The 24,543-nt window shown below is 34.0% G+C and overlaps 5 protein-coding genes across 6 annotated transcripts; 2 read left to right on the top strand and 3 right to left on the bottom strand.

Annotated features, from left to right (window-relative positions):
• Positions 1 to 527: 527 nt before the first annotated feature.
• Positions 528 to 4,039, top strand: LOC9326095. Of its 2 annotated transcripts, none has more exons than XM_021012908.1 (10): positions 528 to 1,014; positions 1,303 to 1,408; positions 1,506 to 1,865; positions 1,956 to 2,042; positions 2,127 to 2,396; positions 2,493 to 2,631; positions 2,716 to 3,016; positions 3,107 to 3,301; positions 3,392 to 3,514; positions 3,608 to 4,039. In XM_021012908.1, the coding sequence occupies exons 3-10, from the start codon at positions 1,574 to 1,576 to the stop codon at positions 3,716 to 3,718; spliced, it is 1,518 nt and encodes a 505-aa protein (XP_020868567.1). In that variant the 5' UTR covers positions 528 to 1,014; positions 1,303 to 1,408; positions 1,506 to 1,573; the 3' UTR covers positions 3,719 to 4,039. The 2 variants fall into 2 exon arrangements, with proteins under 2 accessions (XP_020868567.1, XP_020868568.1); XM_021012909.1 differs by having other exon boundaries at positions 1,534 to 1,865; positions 3,608 to 3,943.
• A 28-nt stretch (positions 4,040 to 4,067) lies between these two features.
• On the bottom strand, positions 4,068 to 7,113 carry LOC9326094 (probable WRKY transcription factor 4). Its single transcript, XM_002889986.2, has 4 exons — positions 6,403 to 7,113; positions 5,041 to 5,714; positions 4,794 to 4,958; positions 4,068 to 4,670 (listed from the first exon to the last, which is right to left on the bottom strand). The coding sequence occupies exons 1-4, from the start codon at positions 6,835 to 6,837 to the stop codon at positions 4,412 to 4,414; spliced, it is 1,533 nt and encodes a 510-aa protein (XP_002890032.1). The 5' UTR covers positions 6,838 to 7,113; the 3' UTR covers positions 4,068 to 4,411.
• Positions 7,114 to 8,777: 1,664 nt separating this feature from the next.
• On the bottom strand, positions 8,778 to 10,573 carry LOC9328843 (eukaryotic translation initiation factor 5A-1). The gene is made up of 5 exons (XM_021013436.1): positions 9,938 to 10,573; positions 9,556 to 9,678; positions 9,403 to 9,459; positions 9,240 to 9,314; positions 8,778 to 9,102 (listed from the first exon to the last, which is right to left on the bottom strand). Exons 1-5 carry the CDS (start codon positions 10,055 to 10,057, stop codon positions 9,001 to 9,003), a joined length of 477 nt encoding a protein of 158 aa, XP_020869095.1. The 5' UTR covers positions 10,058 to 10,573; the 3' UTR covers positions 8,778 to 9,000.
• Positions 10,574 to 18,190: 7,617 nt separating this feature from the next.
• Positions 18,191 to 22,528, top strand: LOC9326093. The gene is made up of 4 exons (XM_002892734.2): positions 18,191 to 18,661; positions 19,126 to 19,364; positions 19,447 to 20,167; positions 20,283 to 22,528. Exons 2-4 carry the CDS (start codon positions 19,128 to 19,130, stop codon positions 22,346 to 22,348), a joined length of 3,024 nt encoding a protein of 1,007 aa, XP_002892780.1. The 5' UTR covers positions 18,191 to 18,661; positions 19,126 to 19,127; the 3' UTR covers positions 22,349 to 22,528.
• Positions 22,529 to 23,549: 1,021 nt separating this feature from the next.
• On the bottom strand, positions 23,550 to 24,290 carry LOC9326092 (nodulin-related protein 1). Its single transcript, XM_002889984.2, has one exon. It carries the CDS (start codon positions 24,165 to 24,167, stop codon positions 23,697 to 23,699), a length of 471 nt encoding a protein of 156 aa, XP_002890030.2. The 5' UTR covers positions 24,168 to 24,290; the 3' UTR covers positions 23,550 to 23,696.
• Between the last annotated feature and the right edge of the window lie 253 nt (positions 24,291 to 24,543).

Genomic DNA, 24,543 nt, shown 5'->3' with positions numbered 1-24,543 from the left:
CGACCCGAAACAAGCAAGAACCGATATTTTCGGGTTTTTACCGGTTCTCAAATCTGATATCCGAACCGACCCGAACCCGACCATACCCGAACCGAAACCAAACCGATGTTTCGAGTTTACCCTATTGGGTCCTATATTACCATACCCGACATACCCGAACCCGATCGGGTTTTATCCGAACCCGACCCGCGGACCCGAATGCCCAGGCCTACATGTGATCCTCGAGAACTTCACATACGAATCTTTTTTTTTTTTTTAATGTCAATTCAGTGTCCCGACGACGATATCACATACGACATCAAACATTTTCTATCATCAATTTCTATATGATAATATCATTTTTTGTTATAATTTGCGTCTAGCTTATTGTTAACTTTTAGACTCTAACTAAATTTGTTGAACTTGAATATTAAACTCTAATTTTGAAGAACAAAATTGTTTTATCTTTACCAATTTTGTTTTTATTGAAAGATAGGTAGGGTAAATATGTTTTGGAAATGGATGGATTTAAAATTAAATTTAACATCGATGAGGAAGAAGACAGAGTATTAAAGAGGTTAAGAAAATAAGAAGATTGTTTCCCATAAATGGCGACACGTGAAGTAAATAACTCATCTGTTCTGTAATTAAAACGCTGTTTCTTCTTTACCCCGCGAACTTCATGGGTCAATCACATCCCAAAAACTATTTTACTTTTCTCTGTAATAATAAATGGACAAAAGTATTAATTAAAAACAGAGAGAGACAGAAAAAGAGAAAGAGAGATTTTAACGGGGAAGAAGACTTTGAGAAGGATCCGAAGAAAACGGGTTACTTAAGAAACAGTGGTGCGGTTCTTAATTTTCCCTTAAGATCTTTCTTTTTTTCTGTTTTATTTGTTATTGACACGAAAAGACAGAGAGAAACAAGAAACAAATAGAGGCAGAGAGAAGAAGAAAGACGAAACAGAGGATTTTTTTTTTCAAAGAATCCTCTTTCTTCCTCCTTTCTTCGCCTTCCTCTCTTCTTCTCCTGGTTAGTTTTCTTTATTTTGATATCTTTTTTATAATTGGTCTCAAGTATTTCACGTTTTGGTTACCAAATGATTAGAGTTTTGGTTAAAAAACAATGCTTAATTGTGTTTTCAAGATTTTCTTTCTTATCTTTCACGTTTCAAAAAATAATTCAAATGGCTACATTTGTTGCGTTTTGATGTTACCGATGTTTGTTCATTTAAAATAATTCAAAATTTCAGACCAAGTAGGCAACAAAATCAAGAAAATAAAATCTCATTCGTTTTTTTTTGCTATTTCTTATGTGAAGGGTCTTGAAGATACATGAATAAACATCTCATTGTTATGAATGTTGTTGATGCATTCTTTTATGTAAACTTAACTTCTTACAGGTGACCTCTCTGAAAGATTATAAGGTAAAAGATTCAATCTTTTTTTCTATTTTCAGACAAGATCATGTATATTTGGTAATGGTCTTATTCTTTCTTTATGTCTTGATTGTTTTTTCAACAGGTTCTTGACAAAAACTTGTTGAGCTTAGCTGGTTAATGAAGTAGTAGTAGAAATTCTCAAAAAAGAAAATGGGTGGCTGCGTTTCTTCCCAGAGAAAACTGAGCAACAAGCTTCAACAGAAGAAGCAGAAACGCGGCAGATCTGGCAAATGCCGGTCCAAAATCTCGGCTTCTATGCCCGATGTTCCTATGAAACGCATGAGTAACGCGAGTGTCAGGGATTTTGCGGTGAGCGAATATGTTCATCTTGATTTCGACAATTGCGCAGCCAAGATGATGTGTAAGAGAGCTGCAGAGATGTCTAATGCTAACTTCCATTTAACTCAGCTTCAATGGAACTGCAGCCAAATCGATGGAAACCGTAAGCAACTTTCTCAAAATCTTGATTCTGTTTTTTTCCTAAAATGTGTTTTCTTGAATCTGATTAGTTTTTTTTTTTTTTGTATTTTAGGAATTTCACATGAGGAGGCTTGGTATGATTCTTTTAGCTACATCGATTCTGATTCTGATGATGGTTCAAATAGTAGTGTCTTTGAAGGTAAAAAAATTAAAAAATTGCTTAATAAAACTAGAGACATTGGTTTGTGATTGTGTCTGAAAACATGATCTTGTTTTTTTGTAGATGCAAATGCTTCTGCAATGGGACAAGTGATTCAGTATGAAGAATTCTACGAAAGTTACCTGAAAATAGATGGAAACAAAGGTGAGACATACTCAAGCAAGAATGAAGTTAGCATAAAGAGAAACCAAGTGGCTGATGAATCTCATCATGAAACCTTCAAGACTACTACTTGTGAAGATCATCAAGATCACAGGAAGAAATCATCAAAAGTTGTTATGGTTTCTGTGCGAAGAACATCTATTGATAGCAAATCAACAGCATCTGAATTCTGTAAGAAGAAGAAGAAGAAATGATCAAAGTCTTTAAATTTTTTTGAATCTTTTTAACTTTCTTTCTGATGATTTTATCTCTAAATGTGTGTATCAGCTTCAGCTGAGAAGCTCTTGTATCGTCCAAAAGCCGGTTCTGTGATTCAACGTTCTTTGGGAGAGAAGCTGACCAGTCAAGGAAGCTGGTCAGAAGTTTCTCCGTCGAGTTTCAAGCTCCGTGGACTGAATTTCTTCAGGTTAGGATTCATTTTTCAGATCAAGACAGTAAGACAAACATTATTCTGTTATCAATCTAATTGTATTGTTTAAATCATCTGCAGAGACAAGCAAAAGTGTCCTGCACCAAATTGTAGTCCTTACATACCAATTGGAGTCGATCTTTTCGCATGTCCTAAAAAGATCAACCACATTGCTCAACACATTGAGCTTCCTAATCCGAAACCGGCGTCATCACAAGTCTGCGACATCCCCAATCTCTTGATTGTGAACATCCAGCTTCCAATGTATCCAACCTCTATGTTTGGTGACTATGATGGTGAAGGACATAGCTTAGTCTTGTACTTCAAACGCAATGAGAATTATCACAAAGAAATCTCATCTCACTTTAAAGAAACCATCAAGGTATGATGATGATAGATCCTATAGCTCTTTTTATAAAACTTGTTATGTTTCTGTGTAAAGAGAGATTCTTAAAGATTTGTTTTTTTGCAGAGATTTATGGATGATGAAATGGAGAAAGTCAAAGGATTCACAAGAGAATCAACAGTTCCATTCAGAGAGAGGTTAAAGATCATGGCAGGTTTGGTCAATCCTGAGGATCTTCAGCTAAGTTCTACTGAGAGAAAACTCATCACAGCTTACAATGATAGACCGGTTCTTTCTCGTCCGCAACACGATTTCTTTCAGGTTAGATTACCAATCTTTCTTTAGTTTTCAATCATACCTGATATTTCATTTCCAGAGCTTTGTGGTTAATGTTATTGATCATTTGTACAGGGACCAAACTACTTTGAGATCGATTTGGATATACACAGATTCAGTTACATATCGAGGAAAGGACTCGAATCTTTCAGGGATCGTATCAAGAATGGGATTCTTGATCTGGGTTTAACTATTCAGGTACTTGAATAATCTCCAAAACTTTTGGTGGGTAGTAGGTCTTTCTTGTTAGAGTGTAGCTCAAGTAAAACTTTTTGTTTCTTTCTGACACAGGCTCAATCACCAGAGGAACTGCCAGAGCAAGTACTGTGTTGTGTCAGGCTGAACAAGATTGATTTCGTGAATCACGGACAGATTCCAACGCTTTTAACTAACAAACAATGATGAGATTTCGGATCTGATTCACTACAAAATAACACAGAGAGAGACAAAGATCAATCAATCAATCAATGAGGAGAGCAAAAAAAAAGATAAAAAGCAAAAACAGAGAACGTTTTCACATATTTTGTATTGCAGAGACAAAAGAAGAAGATAAAATCAATGTCTTATTTGGAAACATGATTTGCTCCGGAATTTATTAATCTCATGAAAAAGATTCATTTGTACAAATGTCCTAACTTCTTACTCCATTATTCAAAACCCATAACAAAACAACAATTGTATATTTCATTAACCAATGACTGACTATGAGAGATGAACAAGCAAGAAAATTTGTGTCATAGCCATTATGTAATATAAAATAATAATAAACAAAAGAAAACAGTTTGATATTACAACAAATACTTTCATTTTCATACACAAAATGTAAAACCTATCTTTTTCTGAAACAATAACACAAAAGATACAACACAAAATATCCCCCTGTAATTCTCTTCCTCATGTACAAAAGAATTCACATTTTAGTAAACAGAAATCTGTAAACCTAAAAAGCTTTTTAAGTTTTACACAAGACATAGAAGAACAACAACTCCTTCTGAAGCTCTTACTTTCCTGCAAACTGCTAGATTTCTCAGACAAGTGTATGAGTGGAATTTGAGACCTTTATAATGAAAAAACAAAGGTCAGAGTTCTCTTCTCTCAAGTTGTTTGCTCTTCTTTCAGCCTTAGACGTGCAACGGGCTGCTGCTGCTGCTGTTGATTTAAGTTAGCCAAACCGCCAGGTCGATTATCTGACCTTAACTGTGCCGCTGCAGCGGCATGGCTGCTTGATTTAGCTGCTGGAAGGTCATGGTTATGTTTTCCTTCATATGTTGTTACTACAGCTTTTGGATCTGTTGCTGCTCTCTCTACATGTTTCCTCACACCACATCCTGCTGTTGTGCACTTGTAGTAGCTCCTAAGGATCAAAAAAGAGAACATTAAACAAGTATGTCTTAAAACATAAACTATATTGATCACCAGATTCCGCCATTGAAAGAGTTTTGATAGCTAGACAAATCGATGATTTTTCGTGTAGTACCTCGGATAAGGATTCCCTTTGACAACTTTCTGTCCATATTTGCGCCACCTATATCCATCATCTAGAAGATCAACTTCACTCGTCGTTTGGACAATAATTCTAGGCTCTGTCACGGTTCTATGTGAAGCAGCAGGAGCTGGTTCTGAAACCCGAACTTCTGTACTTCTGCACATTCAAAGATCTCTCTCATCAAAAAACCGAAAAAATATGGATTATCATCAATAATCAAAAGAGCTTATAACTTTACCTTCTCTTGGGATCAGGCTCATTCTCATCTTTCTCTCTCACATCAGTTTCTCCATTACCAACTTCTTCACTGTCACTTGCCTCAGACAAGTGCTCTGTTGTCGTAGCTTGACTTGCTGCTTCATGTTGCTCTCTCTTAGTCTTGTTGGAGCTATTAGTTTGAAACTGTGACACCCCCAATTCAGAACTCCCGCGATTGTTATTTACCGAACTCCCATTAAGATTCGCGGTGTTATCTTTGTTTCCTCGTTTAGTGTTTTGAGGAGGTTCATGATTGTGCTGACCTTTGTAGATGATTTCCGTTACTTGTCCATCAAGAGATCTCTCAACCTTCTTCTTGACAGGACATCCTGGATTAGTACACTTGTAATAGCTTCGAGGAAACTCGCTGCCTTTAACTTGCTTTTGCCCGTATTTTCGCCAGTTATAGCCATCATCAGCTGGTTTGTCAACATTTAGAGGCTGTTGTGACCTGTGCTCGATGATGGTCACATCTGAGGTTTCTCTTTGAGCTGGTAGTGGAGCCGAGGTCGGGATCTGAGCTTGACCCGATGAAAATGATTGAACTTGAGAGGAAGGAGGGTACTCGGTTTGTGGTTGCATATTGGCATTGGCTTGAACTGCTTGAGCAGTGACTTGAGCTAGAGCTTGCTGATGAGTCATTCCATATGCTCCCTGCACATTGTTACATTTCGGGTTAGAACAAGAACCGCGAATACCAATCCGAGAACACATCAAAATAGGTAAAGACAGATTCAGAGTCAAGACAAAGTAGAGCCACAGACACGAAACTCGCTAGTTACCCAAAGTCAAAAACTAGATAACCCTATCAAAAGAGAATATAGCAAAGGCATGTCTAAAGAACCATTTCGACTAAAGAACACATATTGTTCCATAATCAAAACATATCAGGTCATAAGAACAAGATTTTTGGGATATGGCACCAAGAAATCTTCCTGAGAATTTATATAAAAACCTTGAGCAACCCCAAATCTTGATGAGTATTTTGATCCACAATCTCCTGAAAGTTCCTACCTTTTCAATACAGTTGAGTTGCAAAGTTCCTTCCTTTAGGAGAAATCCCCAAATCTCTAATAACCCCTAATTCAATCTTAATCTCATAATCTCCAATTTTGACCTAAGATGATTCCAGAAAAATGGTTACAAAATCTATAATTTGTTGGAATATACCTAGATTTGCCAACAACAACAACGTGTTATTTTTTCCCTAAGCAGCCAACAAAACAAAAACAAGAAACAGCTCAACAAAGAAAAGACACAAACATACAGTTTCCATAAATAGATTTTTAAACTTTTAACCAAACCAAAAAAGAGGAAAAAAAACTGTTGATGAATCATAAACCTGAACGGGAGAGAAAAGACCCAAAAAGCTTGGTGAATCCATCAACATGGCCGGACTTAAACCAGGCGGTACGGTGAACATCGACGGCGATTGAGATTGAGAAATCATCAAACCGGTTGGTCTGTTCTGCTTGAATCTCGGGTCAACATCACCACTCGAGCTATTAGTCCCTTCACTAATTCTCTGGTAATCACTAGCCGTCGCAGCAGTTGCAGTCGCCGGAGAAGTCATGGCTCCAGCAAGGAGCTGAGAGAAAGACCTAAACTCATCGGAATCAGGGAACATATTAGAGACCAAAGTCATCGGACCAGGACTAAATCCAACGCCACCGTTAAAGAACATCTCACTAAACGGCCGTGGAGGAAGAGATAAAGTCGGACGCGACGGAGCTCCGGCAGACTTCGATGTCGACGGAGCTTCTTCCTTTTCCGACATCGATCCCCAAAATTAATAAACAGAAAAAGGGCAAAAAAAAGAGCCAACAACCCAAAAATCAAAACAAAGAAAAAAAAAAGAAACTTTTTTTTATTTTTGGTTCTCAATCAAAATCCTTTTTGTGTATATCTGAGTATTGTGTGAATCCGTGTCGTGTTTCGCTTCACTTTTTTGCCGTTTTGTTTCTTTTTTAATATCTATGGCTCTTTTAATGGAGATTTCGAGTTTCTTTGTTTTGTTTTGTTTTGTACTTCTGGTCTTAAAACGGATCTGGAAACATAAAAAGATTAAAACTTTTGGGTTCGCAGTAGAAAGTCCACGCTGCAGATATATGTAAAACAAGCTTTTTCTCTCTCTGCTCCATTTCCTTTTTTTCGTGTGTGAAGTACTTAATTTGTTTTTTCTCTTAAAAAAAATACTTACTTTGTTTTTAATTTCAAAAACTAGCTAAATTTATTTTATTTGAGTAATGTTCAGACATGAATGAAACACGTTTCCAAATCCAATTTTTCAGGAGGCAGTAGAAAATTGGAAACAAATACTAATGTTTAAAATCTGCTTTTTTGAGTTTTTCTGTCGTTTTGTACATTTAATTTTTCACCGGTACATTTAAGTAAATGTTGAGTTTTGATAACATTAATTAAATATGTATGTATATCTATATTTTCAAAATAGATAAATCATTTTAAATTCTACAAAGCATATTTACATTTTTAATTTTCATATTTACATTGTCAGTTGTAGAATCTTCTATGTAACAGTTCTTATAATTTGTAATTAATAATAAATCTAGACAACAAAAAAAAAAAAAGAGAATGCAATACTAAATGAATTACCGTCCATACATTTTTAAAAGAAAATAAATCTAAAAAAAATACATTAAGAAAAGAAATCTGAATATCATCAGTCAAAACAAAAGTTGTACCAAATTGATCAAATTATTTGGTTATCAATTTAGGTTTCACCTTTACAAAAGCGTCGGTCTTGTTATTATTGTACGGTGAACCTGGAGCCAAGAGGCAGAGAGAGACAACCGGACAAGGCCGCAGCTACTCCACGTTTTACGAATCAGAAAATGACAACTGGCATTCTGTTTTAAAGGCCCATTTTGTGTCTTAATGGGCTGTCGTGTATAAGCCTACTCATATCATGAGAGCTGTTTTTAGACAGATAAACAAATATTAATACCATAATTACCAAAAAAAAAAACAAATATTAATACCATAAGATGATAGATAAACTGTAGAAAATACACAAGTTATTTCTGTAATATATATTTTTTCACATGAAAGCAATAGATTTCTAAAATTAAACTTTATGATATTTTGTTATTAGTGGACTTTTTGGGTGTATATTTGTAATAGGAGGAAACGTGATGTGAGATAAAAGAAAACTAGCAACATGACTTTTTTGAAGATACATTTGACTTTGCAAGAAACATTCTTATAATTTATGTTGTACACACGTTGGCTTTAGGGGTAGAAATAGAATTTCTTTCATTTATTACCACACGAAATGTGATTGCAATAAGCCAATAACATAAGACACAGTTTATTACAGCTTCGTTTTAGATTAGACTTTGTTTTCATTTTTCAATAACATGTGTCCTTTGTTTATTTTGCTTTAGTCCAGTTTACTTTTCGTTGTTTCTTTTAGTTTGGGGTTCCATTTTGATTTTGATCTTAGAAAATGAAACTCTGAATTTTAAGTGATCATCAACTATTTAGACTTATTTTAGACCTACTTTTCAAATTTTGAATACTAAACTGATCTTAACTTTTGAGGTTTGTTAGCATATTTCAATAGTTATACTCTTTTATGGTATTGCTTCTACGTCTTCACATAAACGCACGAGTAAAGACTTCGCGCATAAAAGGTTAGAATCATGGGCGGACACGTTGACATTTGGACAACCATAAAAATCAAACAATTAGAAGAAGTTCTAGAAACAAAAGTTTAATATCCAAAACAAAGAGTAACCCAAACACAAGATAATCTCCAATAAGTAACGGAAGCCTAAAGAAAGAGAAGAAGAAGAAGCTCATAAGTTATAACAAAGGGCAGAGACAGACAGTGAGAGAGAGTCGCATAAATTATAATAATAAAACATTGACCTCCCTATTAACGCCACGGTTGGTTGGTACACCAGCGGCTTTGTTAGTCTCACTTGGGACCAATGTCCTTGAGAGCATTTATCTGTTCCTCTCCCATAGCTGACATCACACTCACCACTAGATCTTTTCCATCATCAAACCCACTCTTGATCTGTTCCATTAACACAATCAGGTCACTCATTCATTACTCTGCACTTTTTCTTCCATTTTTAGGACTCGACATTGAGATGATTTTACTAACTAGCAACATTCTTTATTAACATGATGAACATGCAAAACTTAATTAACCTGTTGGAGCAGAGTGTCATCAGTAGGGAGCTTGAGGTCATCCTTGGTGCTACCATTGTCAGTCAACAAACTGACCTGTAAAAATGATATCACAAAAGAACACAAGTTATTTTATAGAAGCAACTATTATAAAAGGGACAAAGGGCTACATAAGAACACATACATATCCATCTTCAGAAATGTCAATCAGTTGATAATCAGTACGGTTGACATGAGGAACCTGAAACACAACAACTCAAACAAAACAAAATCTCAAATGGGGACTTGAAAGAAACAAGCAATAAACGGAAGTGATCAAAGAAGCTTTTTCACATACATCACAATTGTGGGAAGAAGGAACAATGTCTTCAAGTTTCTTGCTGGTGAAGATATCTATAGCTACAAAATGACATTTAGCATGACCATGCTTGCCAGTCTTTGACGTTGAAACCTCAACAACCTGAAACACAACATTTCATTATATAAATCTACGATCTACCAATCTCTTCCTGTTGTTAAGAAGATCGCAGATTGAAAATATTAGATCACAAACCACCATTAGCATGCAAGAACCCTAAAATAATATGAGAATTTAACAAGAATCACAATAACAAAGCTCTATCGAAACAAAACGTAGAGATACTGAAAACATAAGCTGAGGGATCTAAATAATCAACAGATCTAATAAGATCAGAGGAACAAATCTTTGGGAACGAAACCTTGCAGGGACGACCTTTGATGACGATGTAACCATTCTTACGGATGGTTCCAGCTTGTTGTGGGTAAGTTTTGGAAGCTCCGGCGTCACTGGACTCAAAATGATGCTCCTCGTCGGACATGGTTTCAGCAGAGAGCTTCGACGAGGATATTTTTGGTAACAGAGGAAGGTGACGACGACGATCGGGAAAGGCGTTTTCGTTTGGGCTTTTATACCAAGGCCCTTTCTAGGGTTTGATGGGCTTTAAAGCCTAATGTAAACAAAAGTGTTTTTTCACCGTTCGATCACGTGACTGTTGTACGGTCTGAGATGAGATCAATGTATTTCGTTACAGGTTAAGCCCAATGGGCCTCAATTTAGAGTCCAGATCACGGATCACTGACAAGATCTAGCTTTTGTTGCGTACGGCCTAATCTTCTTGACGACCAGGAGGACTGGTGGTGGTCAAGCTGAGGTGGGAATAGTGGGGTCCATGAGTGTGAAAGTTCACGTGATGGGATTAAGATGACACGCGCCGTTAATCTAACAAATATCATAGTTAAGAGTGCGAGCGATCACAGCTGATTGGTGGTGGAGACTTTTATGGGTCCCTTTTGATTCTTGTTGATTCCCATATTTGTAGGGTCTCTCTCTAAGAAGAAACACACACACATTGTGGAAATTTTAATTTAACTCATCTCAATAAAAAAACTTTAATTCACTACTCAACATCGTTGGAAACTTCAAAAAAATTAATAAATCGAAACAACGTTTATGATTATAAACTCCGAAGTTAAAAATGTACTCCCTCTAGTCTAATATATATTTTGTTATATTTTATCAGACTTTCTCAAGTTTCTATTCACAATTTATATTAACTTAATAGTTTATGACTATTTGAATTGTGCAGTACTATTGTTTTCTATTGATTGAATTTTTATAAATGAAAAAAGAAACATTTATTATTTTCAAGCTTTGTTTTTAAACCAAAAATTCTTATAATATAGTACACATGAATATTGAATACTAAATATCATTTCACCAAAATAATGACTACTCAACTACAAAACATTGAGACAAAAAAAATCAACTACAAAGAATCATTAAGACTCTAATTATGATGTAATATAAGTTACTCATTAAGAAAAATACGCTCCAGAACAAATATATTTTTTTAGAAATTCTTTTAAAGTAATAATATATACACACACGAGAGAAAAACAATACAAAAAATATATATATATATATATGATGGTATCATAACTTTTGTATCATAATTTGATGAATTTTTTGACAAGAAAGATTCTAACTGTTTATAATTAATTGATCATCTGAGAGTAGTGGTTTGATTTCAGAAACGTGCGGGTACAAGAAAAACAAATAATGTATCTGTATCGTGTCTTAATTGATATGACAATTGAAAATTTTACTTGTTGTAATTTTAGTCTAGTATATAGTTTGGACTGTATATTTTCTTTGTACAACATATAAAACTCTTAAAACAAATTTTCAAAACAAAAAAAAAAAGATTGTTGGAAAGGAACAGTAGATACTACGTAAGTACAAAACAATTTATACGTCCATATGCAATCACATCATACGAAATTGATCGTACATGAAGACATTTTATGCCTGTTAATTTGTGGATACATATATATCATAAACACTGACAACTAATTTGCTTGTTAATTAGACTTTTACTATTAGTCGTTTTAATTAATTTTCTTTAGCTTAAACTCGCAATTCGTTTTTTAATTTCTAATAAATAAAATACCTGTATTTACAAACATACGCTTTCTTGCATACATACTAGGCTATTTATATGATCCACAAAGAGCAATCATACATAGGTCAGGCTATTCAAAGGACAACCTACATAAGTTCGTACTATAGCACAATATTTGTTGGACAAAAGCACAATAATATTTTCTAAGCCTACAAAATCAGTCTAAAATTTTATTTTGGTCCAACAATATTGTAACTAAATTTTAATTTTTTGTTTGATTTTTCGTACGAGAGTAGAGTATACATGTGTAGAAGAAACCCAAACGTAAAGAAAAATTAATTTTCAATTAATAATTAAATGATACAATCGACACCTAATTAGAAGGTTAAAAAGGGTAAAAGATGTTTCTCTCTTATTTTGTCGAGACAGAAAGAAAACATTTGTTTCTCTCTCTAATCCCCAGAACGATCTGTGTCCACGAATCTAGGATTCCGTTTCGAACTTACAATTTTTCAGACAAATAAAAACCACCTAACTTACACGTTATTTACATCATCTGCCATTTATTAGTTTACCAAATTGCCCTTTGAAAAAAGAGAGCATCTTTTTCCCTTTTTTTCTCTCGTATCTGTCATCAAACTTCGGTGATTGGCTCTTCACATTCCAAGTTATATAGCATCAGGTATCAGCCGTATGTACACCAGCCGGTAATTATATTACACTAAATTTTAATAACGCCTAGTAACTACTCCCTCCGTTTCATAATATAAGTCGTTTTGGAGAAAAAGTTTTGTTTCATAATATAAGTCGTTTTCAAGTTTTTATGTACTTTATATATTACTTTAATATTTTATAATTATTTATATTATGCAGTCTCTTTTATGATTGGCTGAACTTTTTAAAAGTAAATCTTCTTAATCTGCGTGTTTAAAGCTAAAACGACTTATATTATGAAACGGAGGGAGTATAATTTTTTTAACTAGTTTAAAAGGGGTCGAAATAATTTTTTTTTTAACTAATTGTGTATCAGTATAAATGTATAATTATGTCCTTATTTGGAAATCTGAAAGCTACAATAGCAATTGAGAGTTTTTTTTTTTTTTGGGGAGGGTGATTTAGACCATCTCCAAGGAGACACCAAAACACCAAATTTGGTGTTAATTCAACTCCAACGTGACACTATAATGGACACCATCTTTTTTTATTTTGGTATTTGGTGTAACACTGTTCACAAAACACCAAAAAAAAATTATTAGTTTATTTGTATTTTTGATTTAGTTTTATATTTAAATTATTATTTATCAAAGAAAAGACAAGTATACCATCAACATTTTTGTATGTTCTCATATTTTATAATATGAAATTTTAATTAAATTAATATGAAAACTTTTAATTCTGAGAATTAGTACAATGTAATGTATTTTCTATTATTTTTAGTTTATCGATTGTAATCTTATATTAATTAAAATAAAATAAATCAGTTTTAAAGATAATTAGTGTTTATCAAACTATTAAAAATAAAGAGAATTTTAAATTTAATAATATAATAAGAAAAGTTTTGTTTTTGGTGTGAGATTTGGTGTTTATGGTTGGAGATAGAAAAAAAAATAGAACACTAAAACACCAAATTTGGTGTTAAAATTTGGTGTTTTGGTGTTCTATGGTTGTAGTTGCACTAAGGCCCAAACTATGTATGAATTTGGCAATGGGCTTATCATCAGTCTTATTCAAGGGAAAACAAAAAGAAAGAAAAATATAGTGGTATTCTACTATTCTTATTAGTATTTAATCAAGAAACAGTCAATAACTAAATAATCAATCATATACCTATTCATTAATTCACTTTAAGCTGGTTTGTACCGATTTAAGCTGGTTGGGGTTTGGATGATTTTCAGAGTATAGGCTGGTTATTTGATATCCGAAAGTTTCAAAAAGAAACTCCTGATTTTTAAATATACAAAATGCGCATAATATTTATACCATCTAATTATGTCTAAAATCTTAGTGAAATAATTTGAATCTTTTTTCTTTTCAAGTTTTGATAAAACATTTATAACTATTGTACAATTATGAATTGGTTAAATGGATTAATTTATTTGTACATTTTGTTTATGGATATCAGTGATTGGTATGTTGGAATAATTTACCCATTCTGATTTATTCGGGTTTTGATTTTCTCTAAATTTTTTTAAAACAGATCTCGATTTGCTATAGATTTTATTGGAATCTACTTTTTCAGGCTATAATACGATAATTAAGTGTTTAATTCATTACTTTGTGTGGACAAGTGTGGTTTGTCTACGTTTTTTGATGCTTTTCAAAAATTGATGTAAACTTTTCGAAAGGGACTATCTTTATGCATAACTCATGAGAAATTATTTAATTCGCATTCAATAAAATAATACTAGTATATACTTAGATTAATAAGTGGACGTTAAAGACAAGAGGGGATTTAAAATAGTTTTTTTTTTTTTTTTGTTGGTAAAAGGAGAATGGAGGAGAGCTAGTGGGAGACGAGTGGCAAATAGTTTACTTTTTCAATTTCAATAACATTTTCTTTTGTTTTAATTTTAATTGTGATAGTATATTTCTGATTGATAGACATAATGACTAATGAGAGAGTAATATAGTTTGTTACCATCATAATTTAATTTTCCTAAAGACTTTGATCTATGTTTAATAGTTTTAGTAGAAATACTAAAGGAAATTGATAGTTGCATAGTTGCATACTTGCATGTGTATATTGATAGTTATAGAATTATTATTTTTGCTCTTTGATTCGCAATGAAATCAATTTGGTGGGACATACCATAAGAAGTATGATAGGACCCTTGACTAATACTCAGTTTATAAATCTTGATGATTTTTTTTTTCTGATGAGAGTGACATTTCCGAAAGTATACTTTGGACCACTTTTAAGGTCTATTATCCCAACTTATCTTAAACCCAAATAAAAGCATTATAAAACTATTGCTACTTTGGACAAAAAAAAACAAACTATTGTTACATGTATATAATAATACAGGCCCTTCGATCTATTATTTAAGTCTTCGATCATTTTTTTTTTATTGATTGTATTCAAATTCATTTGCGTACAATTTCTTGATAAACGTTTAAAATAGTTAAAAACTCTGCTGGAAAAGAGTTTTACTGACATTATATTACACGATAAAAACAGATAACGTTTATATGTAGATTTATCAGATATATATATAGTATAATGTATTAGTTCATGGATTTTTTTTCTTGCATTTTACTATAATTCTTGGATATGAACAGTAAAAATGAGACATGGTCAGAAAATTTCCGATGGTACCTAAAAAAAATACCAATACGGAATTAACCATGTGGGGTTTGTGACATAAGAGACAAAACATAATGATGCCATGCCACACAACAGCCGAAGACCGTATGTAAAGTAGTTTTTTTTACCGAATACCACTTTTGTTTTTGTTGATGTCTATTACCAAAATTATGTAAACGAGATATTTTTGAAGAATTTCAAATGTATTAAAATTAATTTTAAACTTTCGTGCATATATATTTAGAGTTCAGTATTCTAAAGAGTTTTGGTCACGTTGATGAAAAAAAAGTGGTAATTATTTTGTTACACCTTTAAGGGCCATTTCACAGTATTATTTTATGTGTGCTGGACCCTCAAACCAGATTTGGTACCAATACATCTTTGGAAATTCTGTTGTTGTTAAGGCCTAATCTCTTGGATTAAAATAAAAATTCATTTTTCATAAATACTTAAACATCTAAAGTAGAAAAAAATCACAAGGTTTTACGGTACAAATTACCATATGTTTTCTTGGCTCTGTGCCTAAACAATTACTACCATATATATTTAATGATCTCATAATATAATTTTCAAACTTTTTTGTTTGGTAAAAATAATTTTAAAACGTCACAGTTATTATTTCCTCATGCTCATACACCCAATCAATATCCGAGATCCCCCCTTGTAAAATTATTTTCTCATAATTAAGAATCAACTATAATCACCAATCCAATATTTTATAGAAATCTAAACTTCTAATTCCTCAGTATCAAAACGAAAAAATTATTCCACATAAAACAGTAGCCAACGAGATAGAGCTATAGAAAAAGAAAAGATTTTTAGGCGGGACCCACGTTTTGTTTGCTGTCGAAAGCTTTTATTTAAGTTTATATATTTGAACAAATGAGGCCTAATTTTTTTATAAATAAAATAAAATTGAGGCCTAACAGAAAAATGTGTTAAACAAAGGATGCGTAATTAATGGGACAAGCATTTACCATATTTATCCTTCAATGACGAGTGACGACATGCTCGTTTCGGATTTTCAATTTTTTTTTTGTATTTTATTCTTATTATATCTGATATAGTGATATTTCCATATACAGAGTATTTCTTGTTTAAAACAACATTTGACCTCATATCATTAATTACTTTTTATATAAAAATGGTATTTGCGTACTTTGCAAAATCTGAAAACACTCAAGAAACACTCCATCCAGACAAAACTTTTTAAAATAACCGGAGAACTCATATAATTTGTTTTTTGCAATTTCCCTTTTTAAAATCTAAAAGTCGAAAATTTAGGTGGTGTAATTATTTTGCTAAATTATTGTATCAAGCCTTGTTTAAAAAATCGCTAGGCGCTAGTCGGGCGGTGAGGGTAGGCCTAGCGCCTAGCAAGAAAATCGAAGATTAAAAAGATATTAATCGGGGACTAGTTTTAAGGCTATTTAATATTTTTAAAAACATATTAATCTATTATAAATAAGAAATTTCTATAATTTTGTTTTTAAAATTGCATTAAATACATGAAAACAAGAATTTAAGGTCAAACTTATGATTTTTATACAAATTATGAAACATAAGTGGGGACGTTTTAAATTTTTAGATTCAAAAAAAGAAAAAAAAATGTAAAAAAAAAAAAAAAAAATTGGGCTCAGCGCCGTCTAGGCGGACAAAAATTGGATCACCGATTTTTTTACCGATTTGGACAAAATCGCCGTGGTCCCCACCTGATCAGCGCCTAGACGGCTAGAGGCGGCCGATTTTTAGAACAGGGGTATCACAACAAAGGGCAAAACAAATAATTTTGTTTTTTTCTTCTTCTTCTTCTAGATAGCTAAAAATATAGTATTCTTTTTCTCTTAAATGCATTAAAAAGCAAGAAAGAAGATGAAGAGAACCTAGAAGATACTCATTTCACATCTCAGCAATTATTTATTTCTACTGCTCAGTATAATTTTAAGTTAGATTATTTTTTTCACATCGAATGGAAAAAAAAACAGGTGACATAAAATATTCAAAGAAACAGATTTAATAAATATAAGAAATTCAGCATAAATAGAATTTACTTTAAATTCATTTTTTTCACTAAAAATAGAATAGAAAGAGTTTTACGAGTCAAACTATTTGATAAATGAGAAATTGTTAAAAATGCTCCTTTTTCAATACCCCTTTTCAAAAATGCCCCCTTTGAGAGTCCATTTTTAAGTTTGCCCTCTTTTAATTTTTAATGACCATTTTACCCTTATTTGAAACAAAATTAGGTCCACAAAATACAAAATATTTTTTGGCGGGAAAAGTGATCCCGCAATTTTCCCGCCAAAACACTTGTAAAAACCTTTAAAAAACCTTGTAAAATTTTCCCGTAAAAATTTTTCCCGCCAAAAAATTTTCCCGCCAAAAAAATTTTTTTGCGGGAAAAGTGATTCCGCAATTTTTTTTGCGAAATTTTTTTGGCGGGAAAATTTTTGGCGGGAAAAATTTACAAGGTATTTTAAAGGTTTTTTACAAGGTATTTACAAGTGTTTTGTAAGGTTTTACAATGTATTTTAAAAGGTTTTACAAGGTACTTTTAAGGTTTTATAAGGTATTTATAACTTGTAAAACCTTATAAAAAACTTGTAAAACCTTATAACTTGTAAAAACCTTATAAAAAAGCTTGTAAAATCTTATAATATCTTATAAATACCTTGTAAATACGTTGTAAAACCTTTTAAAATACATTGTAAAACCTTATAAATACCCTGTAAAAAACCTTTAAAATACCTTGTAAATTTTTGGCGGGAAAAATTTTCCCGCCAAAAATTTAACGCCAAAAAAATTGCGGAATCACTTTTCCCGCAAAAAAAATTTTTTGGCGGGAAAAAATTTTACGGGAAAATTTTACAAGGTTTTTTAAAGGTATTTACAAGTGTTTTGGCGAGAAAAATTGGGGGATCACTTTTCCCGCCAAAAAATATTTTGTATTTTGTGGACCTAATTTTGTTATATTTCCTTATATATTTATGATATCTTTTATTAAAAGAAGGGTAATTTAGTCATTTTGTACATAAAAGGGGTATTTTTAAAAATGGACATCTAAAAGGGGCATTTTTGAAAAGGGGTATTGAAAAAGGGGCATTTTTGTGAGTCTCCCATCCTGTTTTTTCATTCTATAATATGTACTTAATATGTTTATGTGAAATAAGAAGAATATTATTAATACATGAAATGAAAAGATAGTAAAAAAAAAAGAAAAGAAGGAACTAAAAAAGGTGAAGAAAAAGCAGAGAATAAAAGGGAAGAGAAGACCGGATGTTGACAAATAATTTCATGTCACTGTACAAAAGCCAAAGCCTCGTTTGTTTTTATTTTCTCTTCTGATTTTCGGATCTTTCTTTTTCTCTCTTCTTTCTTCTTCTATAATAAAAACCTTCTTTATCATCTCTGAAGAAGAAGCATAAAAGCAGATTTCTTTTTCCTCTCCGCTAATTTTTTTGTTTGTTTAGTGAGAGAAAGAAGAGTGGCCCAGCTAGATCGAAGATGACGATCTAATTTTTTCCATTAATGGTGTTTACGCTATAACTCTTACTTTAATTTTTATTTTTTTTTGTTTCAATCTTCCCATTAGTAGAGAGATTCGAAAATTTCCTTACTTTTTTTCCTTTTCATTCATAGATTTTTTTTTTTTTAATTTCTTCTTCTGCTGAGAAAGTATTGAGACGAGTTTGGCGATAAGAGGATGTGGGTTTGAGGTAACAAAAAAAATCTCATTTTTTTATGAATTCTCTTAATTGGATTTTTATTTGGGGATTTCCAATTTCATCTGCTTAATTTTCACTAGATTAAAGCTTTGTTTTTTTTAATGTCAATTTGGTACAAGCTTGTCCTAATATTTTGCAGATTCTTTGTTATCTAACTTTAGATTTCGACTTTGATTATTTTTTTTTCTTCTGCTCAAGATCCTATTTTGACTCGTCGGCGTTAGAACTCATCCGTTTTGAGTCAAAACCCTTAGCTATATTTAGTTTATCACTTTGTGTTTAGTGTTGACTTTTTGAGGAATTTGAAGCTACTCTTAAATGGGTTTATGGAGATTTAACTTGATAGAGCTCATGGAGTTCTAAAGTTCTTGTTTTTGTGGCCAATTTTCAATGTCTTTGAATCAGATTTGTGTTAGTCTTTTGGTCAAGACTAAAGTTTGGATTTTTGTGAGCAGGAATGGGAACAAAGGTGCACTGTGAAAGCTTATTTGGTGGATATCATCACTCTATGAGAGATCTCAACAAAGAATCTAACGGTTGTAGATGGCCATTGTTCTACGGTGACAATAAAACCTCTGCATCAAACAACAACGATCAATGCTACAATGGCTTCACGTCGCAGACTACATTTGGGTTTGACAAAGATGTGGTGAGAAGGACAATGCTCGAACACGAAGCTGTTTTTAAGACACAGGTTACTTACTTGAACATTCTCTCTGTGACCTTTCTCACTTCCTCTGGCTTTTGGTTGATTGTATTTTGTATCTTTTAACCAGGTTTTGGAACTTCACCGGGTATACAGGATACAGAGGGATATGATGGATGAACTGAAAAGGAAGCAGTTTAATAAAGAATGGGTTCCGATTGAGGCATCATTTTCATCTCAAGCTACGAATGATGATGTCCGTAAATGGAAAATCCCTAGCTTCCCTTTGGCGAACTCGGTTTACGATAGACCATCCATGTCAGTGGTTGAGGATAATGGCCATTCTCCTATGAAAGGAAGCAATTCTCAAGGGGTTGTTGGTCCAGTTTCATGGCAAAATAGAGCTAGTTCCAAAAATGTTGAAGTTTCCGAGGTTAGACCGACGAAAATCAGAAGAAAGATGATAGATCTTTGCATTCCAGCTGATGAGTACATTGATGACAATGAAGACGTTGTTGAGTTAAAAGATCACAGAGTTTGCAGCACATCGAATCATCTTCCTAATGGAGATGTGAAGACTGAATCTTGCAGAGATGGTATGAGAATTGGGTATGGGTCGAGTAGAAGCAATGGTTTGGCTGACTTAAATGAACCAGTTGATGCTCAAGAAGCAAACGAATTTGCTTATGGCCACTCCCGTGACTTGCGTAATGGCGAGTTTCAAGACCATATTCGCGACTACGGAAAATCTCTAAACTCGGGTAGTGTAAGGGAGCATATTCCTGTTATCCCTCCGCAACCAGATTTGAACGGCAGACCAAAAGTTTGGCCACACCAACCCTTAAGAACTGGTAAGATGATCTATTAACTTGTAAATGCTATTGTTGGATTTTCTTCTATGGTCACACATGTTTGATGTTACTTACTTTTTCCGGATGTTTTCATCTGAAATCCACCATTTTGCAGATCATTATAATGGGAATGGCACACACAAGTCTGCTGCTCCGTTTTTTCAACCGGCCAAGCCTCTGGATTCATCGTCTCAGCCTATGCAAGTTTTGATGAACAGTTCACAAAGAGTTATGAGTTTACCTAATTCAGGTCCACCAAGTAAGGCAGTCTTCTGGAGAGAAAGAACGTTTATTGACCTTGAGGCTGATACTGATACCAATAGTAGTCATGATGCTGTCATTCATCAAAATCACTTGGATTCAAGTTTAGCTTCTCACCAACAGCGCCACTTGTATCCATATAATCGTCCAGATTCTGCTGTCTCGTGGAACCATTTACACTCTTCTTGGCAAAATCCTAGCTTTGGATTCCCTCAGAAAGTTGCTTCAGCGCAGAGATATCCGGTTCTAAACCTGTCTGACACTCTGATTAGTAATGCTCAGAAGCAAGGGTATCTTGGAGACAGACTGCAGTTTGAAAGCAATCCTAGATTTGACTCGGGGTGCGGGAATTCCAGTCAGTTAAACCAAAACATGTTTTACAATGAGTGTTCCACTTCATCAAAATCGAAATTTGCTGGGACTGGCTATACTTATCCTAAAGGAGGAAGAAGTGATTACAGCTCGGAGATGAAGTTTGTGAGAGATTTGAACTTAAATGTGACACTTTCAAACACTTCTGTTGTTGAAGTCAGAAAGGATGAAGAACACGTGGCTACTTTACCATGGCTTAATAAACCCAAGTCTGTTTGTAACTCTGAGATAGCTGATGGGAAATGGAATCTGAAGAGTAATGATGCTGTTCTGAGTTCTTCTTTGAAACCATTGGATACTAAAGATGAGGCAAGAGACAAAGTTCAGAACAATATGTGGCTAGAGAGGTTAAAGTCTGGTTCTTGTTCCAATAATTCGGAGACTGAGAAGATCAAAGCTAACACAGAAATTCCTGGATTTGCTTATAAAGATCAATCCAATGCAGAAAAAGGTAAAGTCCATAATGTTAGGATGCTAGATATGAACGAACCGTGTGATCCTCTTTGGGATGAAGATCAGCAAACAGAGGAACAGACCGGGACAAGGGTTTCGGTTGGTAATAGGAGTCAGATTGATTTGAACATTTTGGGTAGTGATGATGAAGGCGAAAATTGCTCTGTTCCTGCCAGTTCAAGACTGAATTCAAAGGCCCCTATGATAGATTTAGAAACTGTTCCCGAATCTGATGATGAAGAAGAAGATAATATCTCTGGAGAAAAGCCATCAGAAGAAATCCCATTAGAGGAAAAAACTATAGAGAAACCGCCTGAGTTTGAAAAATTAGCAGCAGACACAATAGTTGCCATCTATTCAGCTTGCCTAGATAGAGAGCTTGAAGTTGTTGCTTCATCAGAAGTTTCTGAAACCATCATCCTTCACTGGTTTGCAGAAACAGTAAATACTCACAAAGAGAATCTGGACGAAAAGCTCGATACTTTCTCGAAGAATCAAGGACGTTCTATCGAAGAGATTGATTACTTTGAGTCAATGACCCTGAAACTACCTGAGATCTCAGAAGGAGAGTATATGCCTAAGCCATTGGTTCCTGAAGACCTCAAATTGGAGGAAACTTCAGGAACCGCTCTGGTCACAAGCCAAAGACCGAGAAGAGGAAACGCGAGAAAAGGGAAACAGAGACGAGACTTCCAAAGAGACATTCTCCCTGGACTTCTGTCTCTTTCGAAACACGAAGTAACAGAAGACATTCAAATGTTTGATGGGTTCATGAGAGCAGCAGGAGGCTCCTGGACTCCAACCGGTTTAACAAGGAAGAAAACCGGTTCAAGAGGAAGACCACGACGAGTCATAACAAACCCTGCTGAACCAGTAGTCTATTGCCCGGTACCAGCTCCAGCTCCTCCTCCCTCGGTTCAACATGTGAGCAATCAAAGCAACAATGGTGAAACTGAAATGGGTTTAGAAGATAGAAGCTTTGCAGGTTGGGGTAAGATGACAAGAAGGCCTAGAAGACAACGATGTCCTTCAGCTTCAACTACAACTGCAACTACAAGTAACCAACGTTCATCATCACACGCGCCTTTCACGTGACAATGTTGAAACTTTGGGAATGTTTGTTGTGACCATGAGATTATTACTGTACCAGTACGATTCTTTTCAAAACTTTTTCGTATAGAGAGAGATATAATATAAGAGAACCGTTTGTGATAGAGATTTTCATCGACTAATTCTTTTTCTTTTAGCTTGGTGAATACATGAAGATATTTATTCCTTTTTGCCTAAAACACTTAAAAAGTTAAAACCACCTAATCTCACGACACGTCATCATCTCTTGAACTCAGACCGTCCGATCAAAAGTTTCTCAATTTTAATTAGAGAAAATTGGAGCAATAGAGCCATTTTCAGGCAATGCAGCTACTACATGTTGGAATCAAAGAGTTTGAAGCACTTAATAGAAACTATGAATAACAGGACATGATTTTCTCTTACCTGAATTCCGTAAAGAAGATTGGTTAGGAGCTTCACCAGATGGAGACATTCATGTGGATAAAAATGGGGGTTGTGTTCAAGTTGTGTGCTTGAAGTGAAATGTCCATTTTATGATGAAGATAAAAGACATGCTTATCAATGGAAGAAGATTCCTTGGTACTATGTTCCACAAGCTCAAGGTTTGATGGAGATTATGGATAGAGATTGGTTGGATTTGTATTGTTGGACTGTTAATGGAAGTAGTTTGGTTAGGATTGAGAGAGATTCTGTGTTTTGAGGAGATATGAGAGTGACACTTGTTGATTTTTGGGTGAAACATGTTATACCTGGGAGAGAGATGTTTAATAGTAGTTCTGTTGTAATGGATCCTTAATCCTTTAGTGGAACTGAGTGGTTTTGTGCCTGAATCTAGACATGAACGGTGCAATCAGATTTTGCATGGGACTCAGAGAATTATGATAACTCTAAGCGTTTGTTTTATGAAATTAATGGGGCAGATTCTAGATTAGATTAATGCAAATGTCCTATAATTGCAAGTAAATTGTTATTCATGTAATTAATTTGTACATTTACTTAATGATATGTTCTCTCTGTTTCTTGAAGTTGTATGATTTAGTATTTTGACACATTTAGTAGTTGCAATGCCAAAAATCTCACTATTAATTGAGTGAATTAGAAAATGAAACACTAGTTAGTCCAAAAGATGATCATATCACCAATCTAAAATCTGACGAATTCGAATCCAAAAGATGATCATTTTTGTCCCCTAATTTGGTTTTATAAACACCATGCCAGTAAGTTAAAGTATAATATCACACAACAAAGATGGATTAGATTCATGATTACCAGAAGTTATTACACTCACTCGTAACTCCCCACAACATAAACTAGTCCACAAACGATACTTAGTTATTTAATTACGAAAATGAAACAACAATTAAAGATCAAATCACTTCAAGAAACCTTGAGCCATCTTGGCATAACCTCCAAGCCCACCGCCAGACTCTTCATCGTCTTTCTTAGCCGCCGGCTCAGGCTGACTTGCTGGCTCAGCCTGACTCGCCGGAGGAGGAGGACCACTACCGGCGCCGGTGGAGTGTGACGACTCGTAATCGTTGAGATACTTCTCGGCCTTGTCGAGGTACTGACCAGTGCTACTCTTTTCATCGAACTTACCGTATTTCTCGGCGGCGTCTAAGATATCAGCAGAGGCTCCGGCGACTTTGCCCTTGTCAAGTTTGTCTGATTCGTTACTAGCTGCGGCTTGAGCAGCTTCAGCTACAACCTTGGCACTTGCCATGAGCTCGGCGTTGGTAGCTGGTCTTGTGGCTGTTTCGGTTCCATCGACTGGCTTCTTGTGGTCCGGCTCCTCTGGTGTCGAGCTTGAGAGTTTCTTTACCTGATCGGAGATGAAATTCATTTTTTTTTTTCTCTTGTCTGAATATAACTTTTTGTTTTGTTTTGGATGTAAGGTTAAGAGGTGGATATGTGTATATATAGACACAAACTGGATATGTTGGCCACACAAAGAAAAAAAAAAGGATATTATCTACTTTCATTAATGATAAGCCACTATAATTAATGTTCTAAATAACAATACTCATTTATTTATTAATTTTTGTTTGTATTGAAAATTAAAATAGTACTCCATATTTTACAACAAAAATATTATCAAGACATTTTATAAATTGAAAAGGATAAAAATATCTAATCACTATGAATATTGAATAATAATTAAAAAAAACTCTAATCAATTTAGCTTATGGAGTTTAATAATCACCAAGTATCAATAGTTC

This window comes from Arabidopsis lyrata (assembly GCF_000004255.2).
Source record: "Arabidopsis lyrata subsp. lyrata unplaced genomic scaffold ARALYscaffold_1, whole genome shotgun sequence".
NCBI lineage: Eukaryota > Viridiplantae > Streptophyta > Magnoliopsida > Brassicales > Brassicaceae > Arabidopsis > Arabidopsis lyrata.
Note: the sequence above shows the minus strand (reverse complement) of the source record. Positions and strands in the feature narration are given on the sequence as shown.

Bases quoted from the DNA above. Each gene is read 5' to 3' on its own strand.
- LOC9326095 (XM_021012908.1), top strand. From the start codon at position 1,574: ATGGGTGGCTGCGTTTCTTCCCAGAGAAAACTGAGCAACAAGCTTCAA. The intron at 3,302-3,391 runs GTTAGATTACCA...TCATTTGTACAG, and splicing joins CGCAACACGATTTCTTTCAG to GGACCAAACTACTTTGAGAT. The intron at 3,515-3,607 runs GTACTTGAATAA...TTTCTGACACAG, and splicing joins ATCTGGGTTTAACTATTCAG to GCTCAATCACCAGAGGAACT.
- LOC9326094 (XM_002889986.2), bottom strand. From the start codon at position 6,837: ATGTCGGAAAAGGAAGAAGCTCCGTCGACATCGAAGTCTGCCGGAGCT. The intron at 4,959-5,040 runs GTAAAGTTATAA...TTGAATGTGCAG, and splicing joins GAGCCTGATCCCAAGAGAAG to AAGTACAGAAGTTCGGGTTT. The intron at 4,671-4,793 runs GTACTACACGAA...TTTGATCCTTAG, and splicing joins AAAGGGAATCCTTATCCGAG to GAGCTACTACAAGTGCACAA.
- LOC9328843 (XM_021013436.1), bottom strand. From the start codon at position 10,057: ATGTCCGACGAGGAGCATCATTTTGAGTCCAGTGACGCCGGAGCTTCC. The intron at 9,460-9,555 runs GTATGTGAAAAA...GTTGTGTTTCAG, and splicing joins CTTCTTCCCACAATTGTGAT to GTTCCTCATGTCAACCGTAC. The intron at 9,103-9,239 runs GTTAATTAAGTT...TTAATGGAACAG, and splicing joins ATGACACTCTGCTCCAACAG to ATCAAGAGTGGGTTTGATGA.
- LOC9326093 (XM_002892734.2), top strand. From the start codon at position 19,128: ATGGGAACAAAGGTGCACTGTGAAAGCTTATTTGGTGGATATCATCAC. The intron at 19,365-19,446 runs GTTACTTACTTG...TCTTTTAACCAG, and splicing joins AAGCTGTTTTTAAGACACAG to GTTTTGGAACTTCACCGGGT. The intron at 20,168-20,282 runs GTAAGATGATCT...ACCATTTTGCAG, and splicing joins ACACCAACCCTTAAGAACTG to ATCATTATAATGGGAATGGC.
- LOC9326092 (XM_002889984.2), bottom strand. From the start codon at position 24,167: ATGAATTTCATCTCCGATCAGGTAAAGAAACTCTCAAGCTCGACACCA.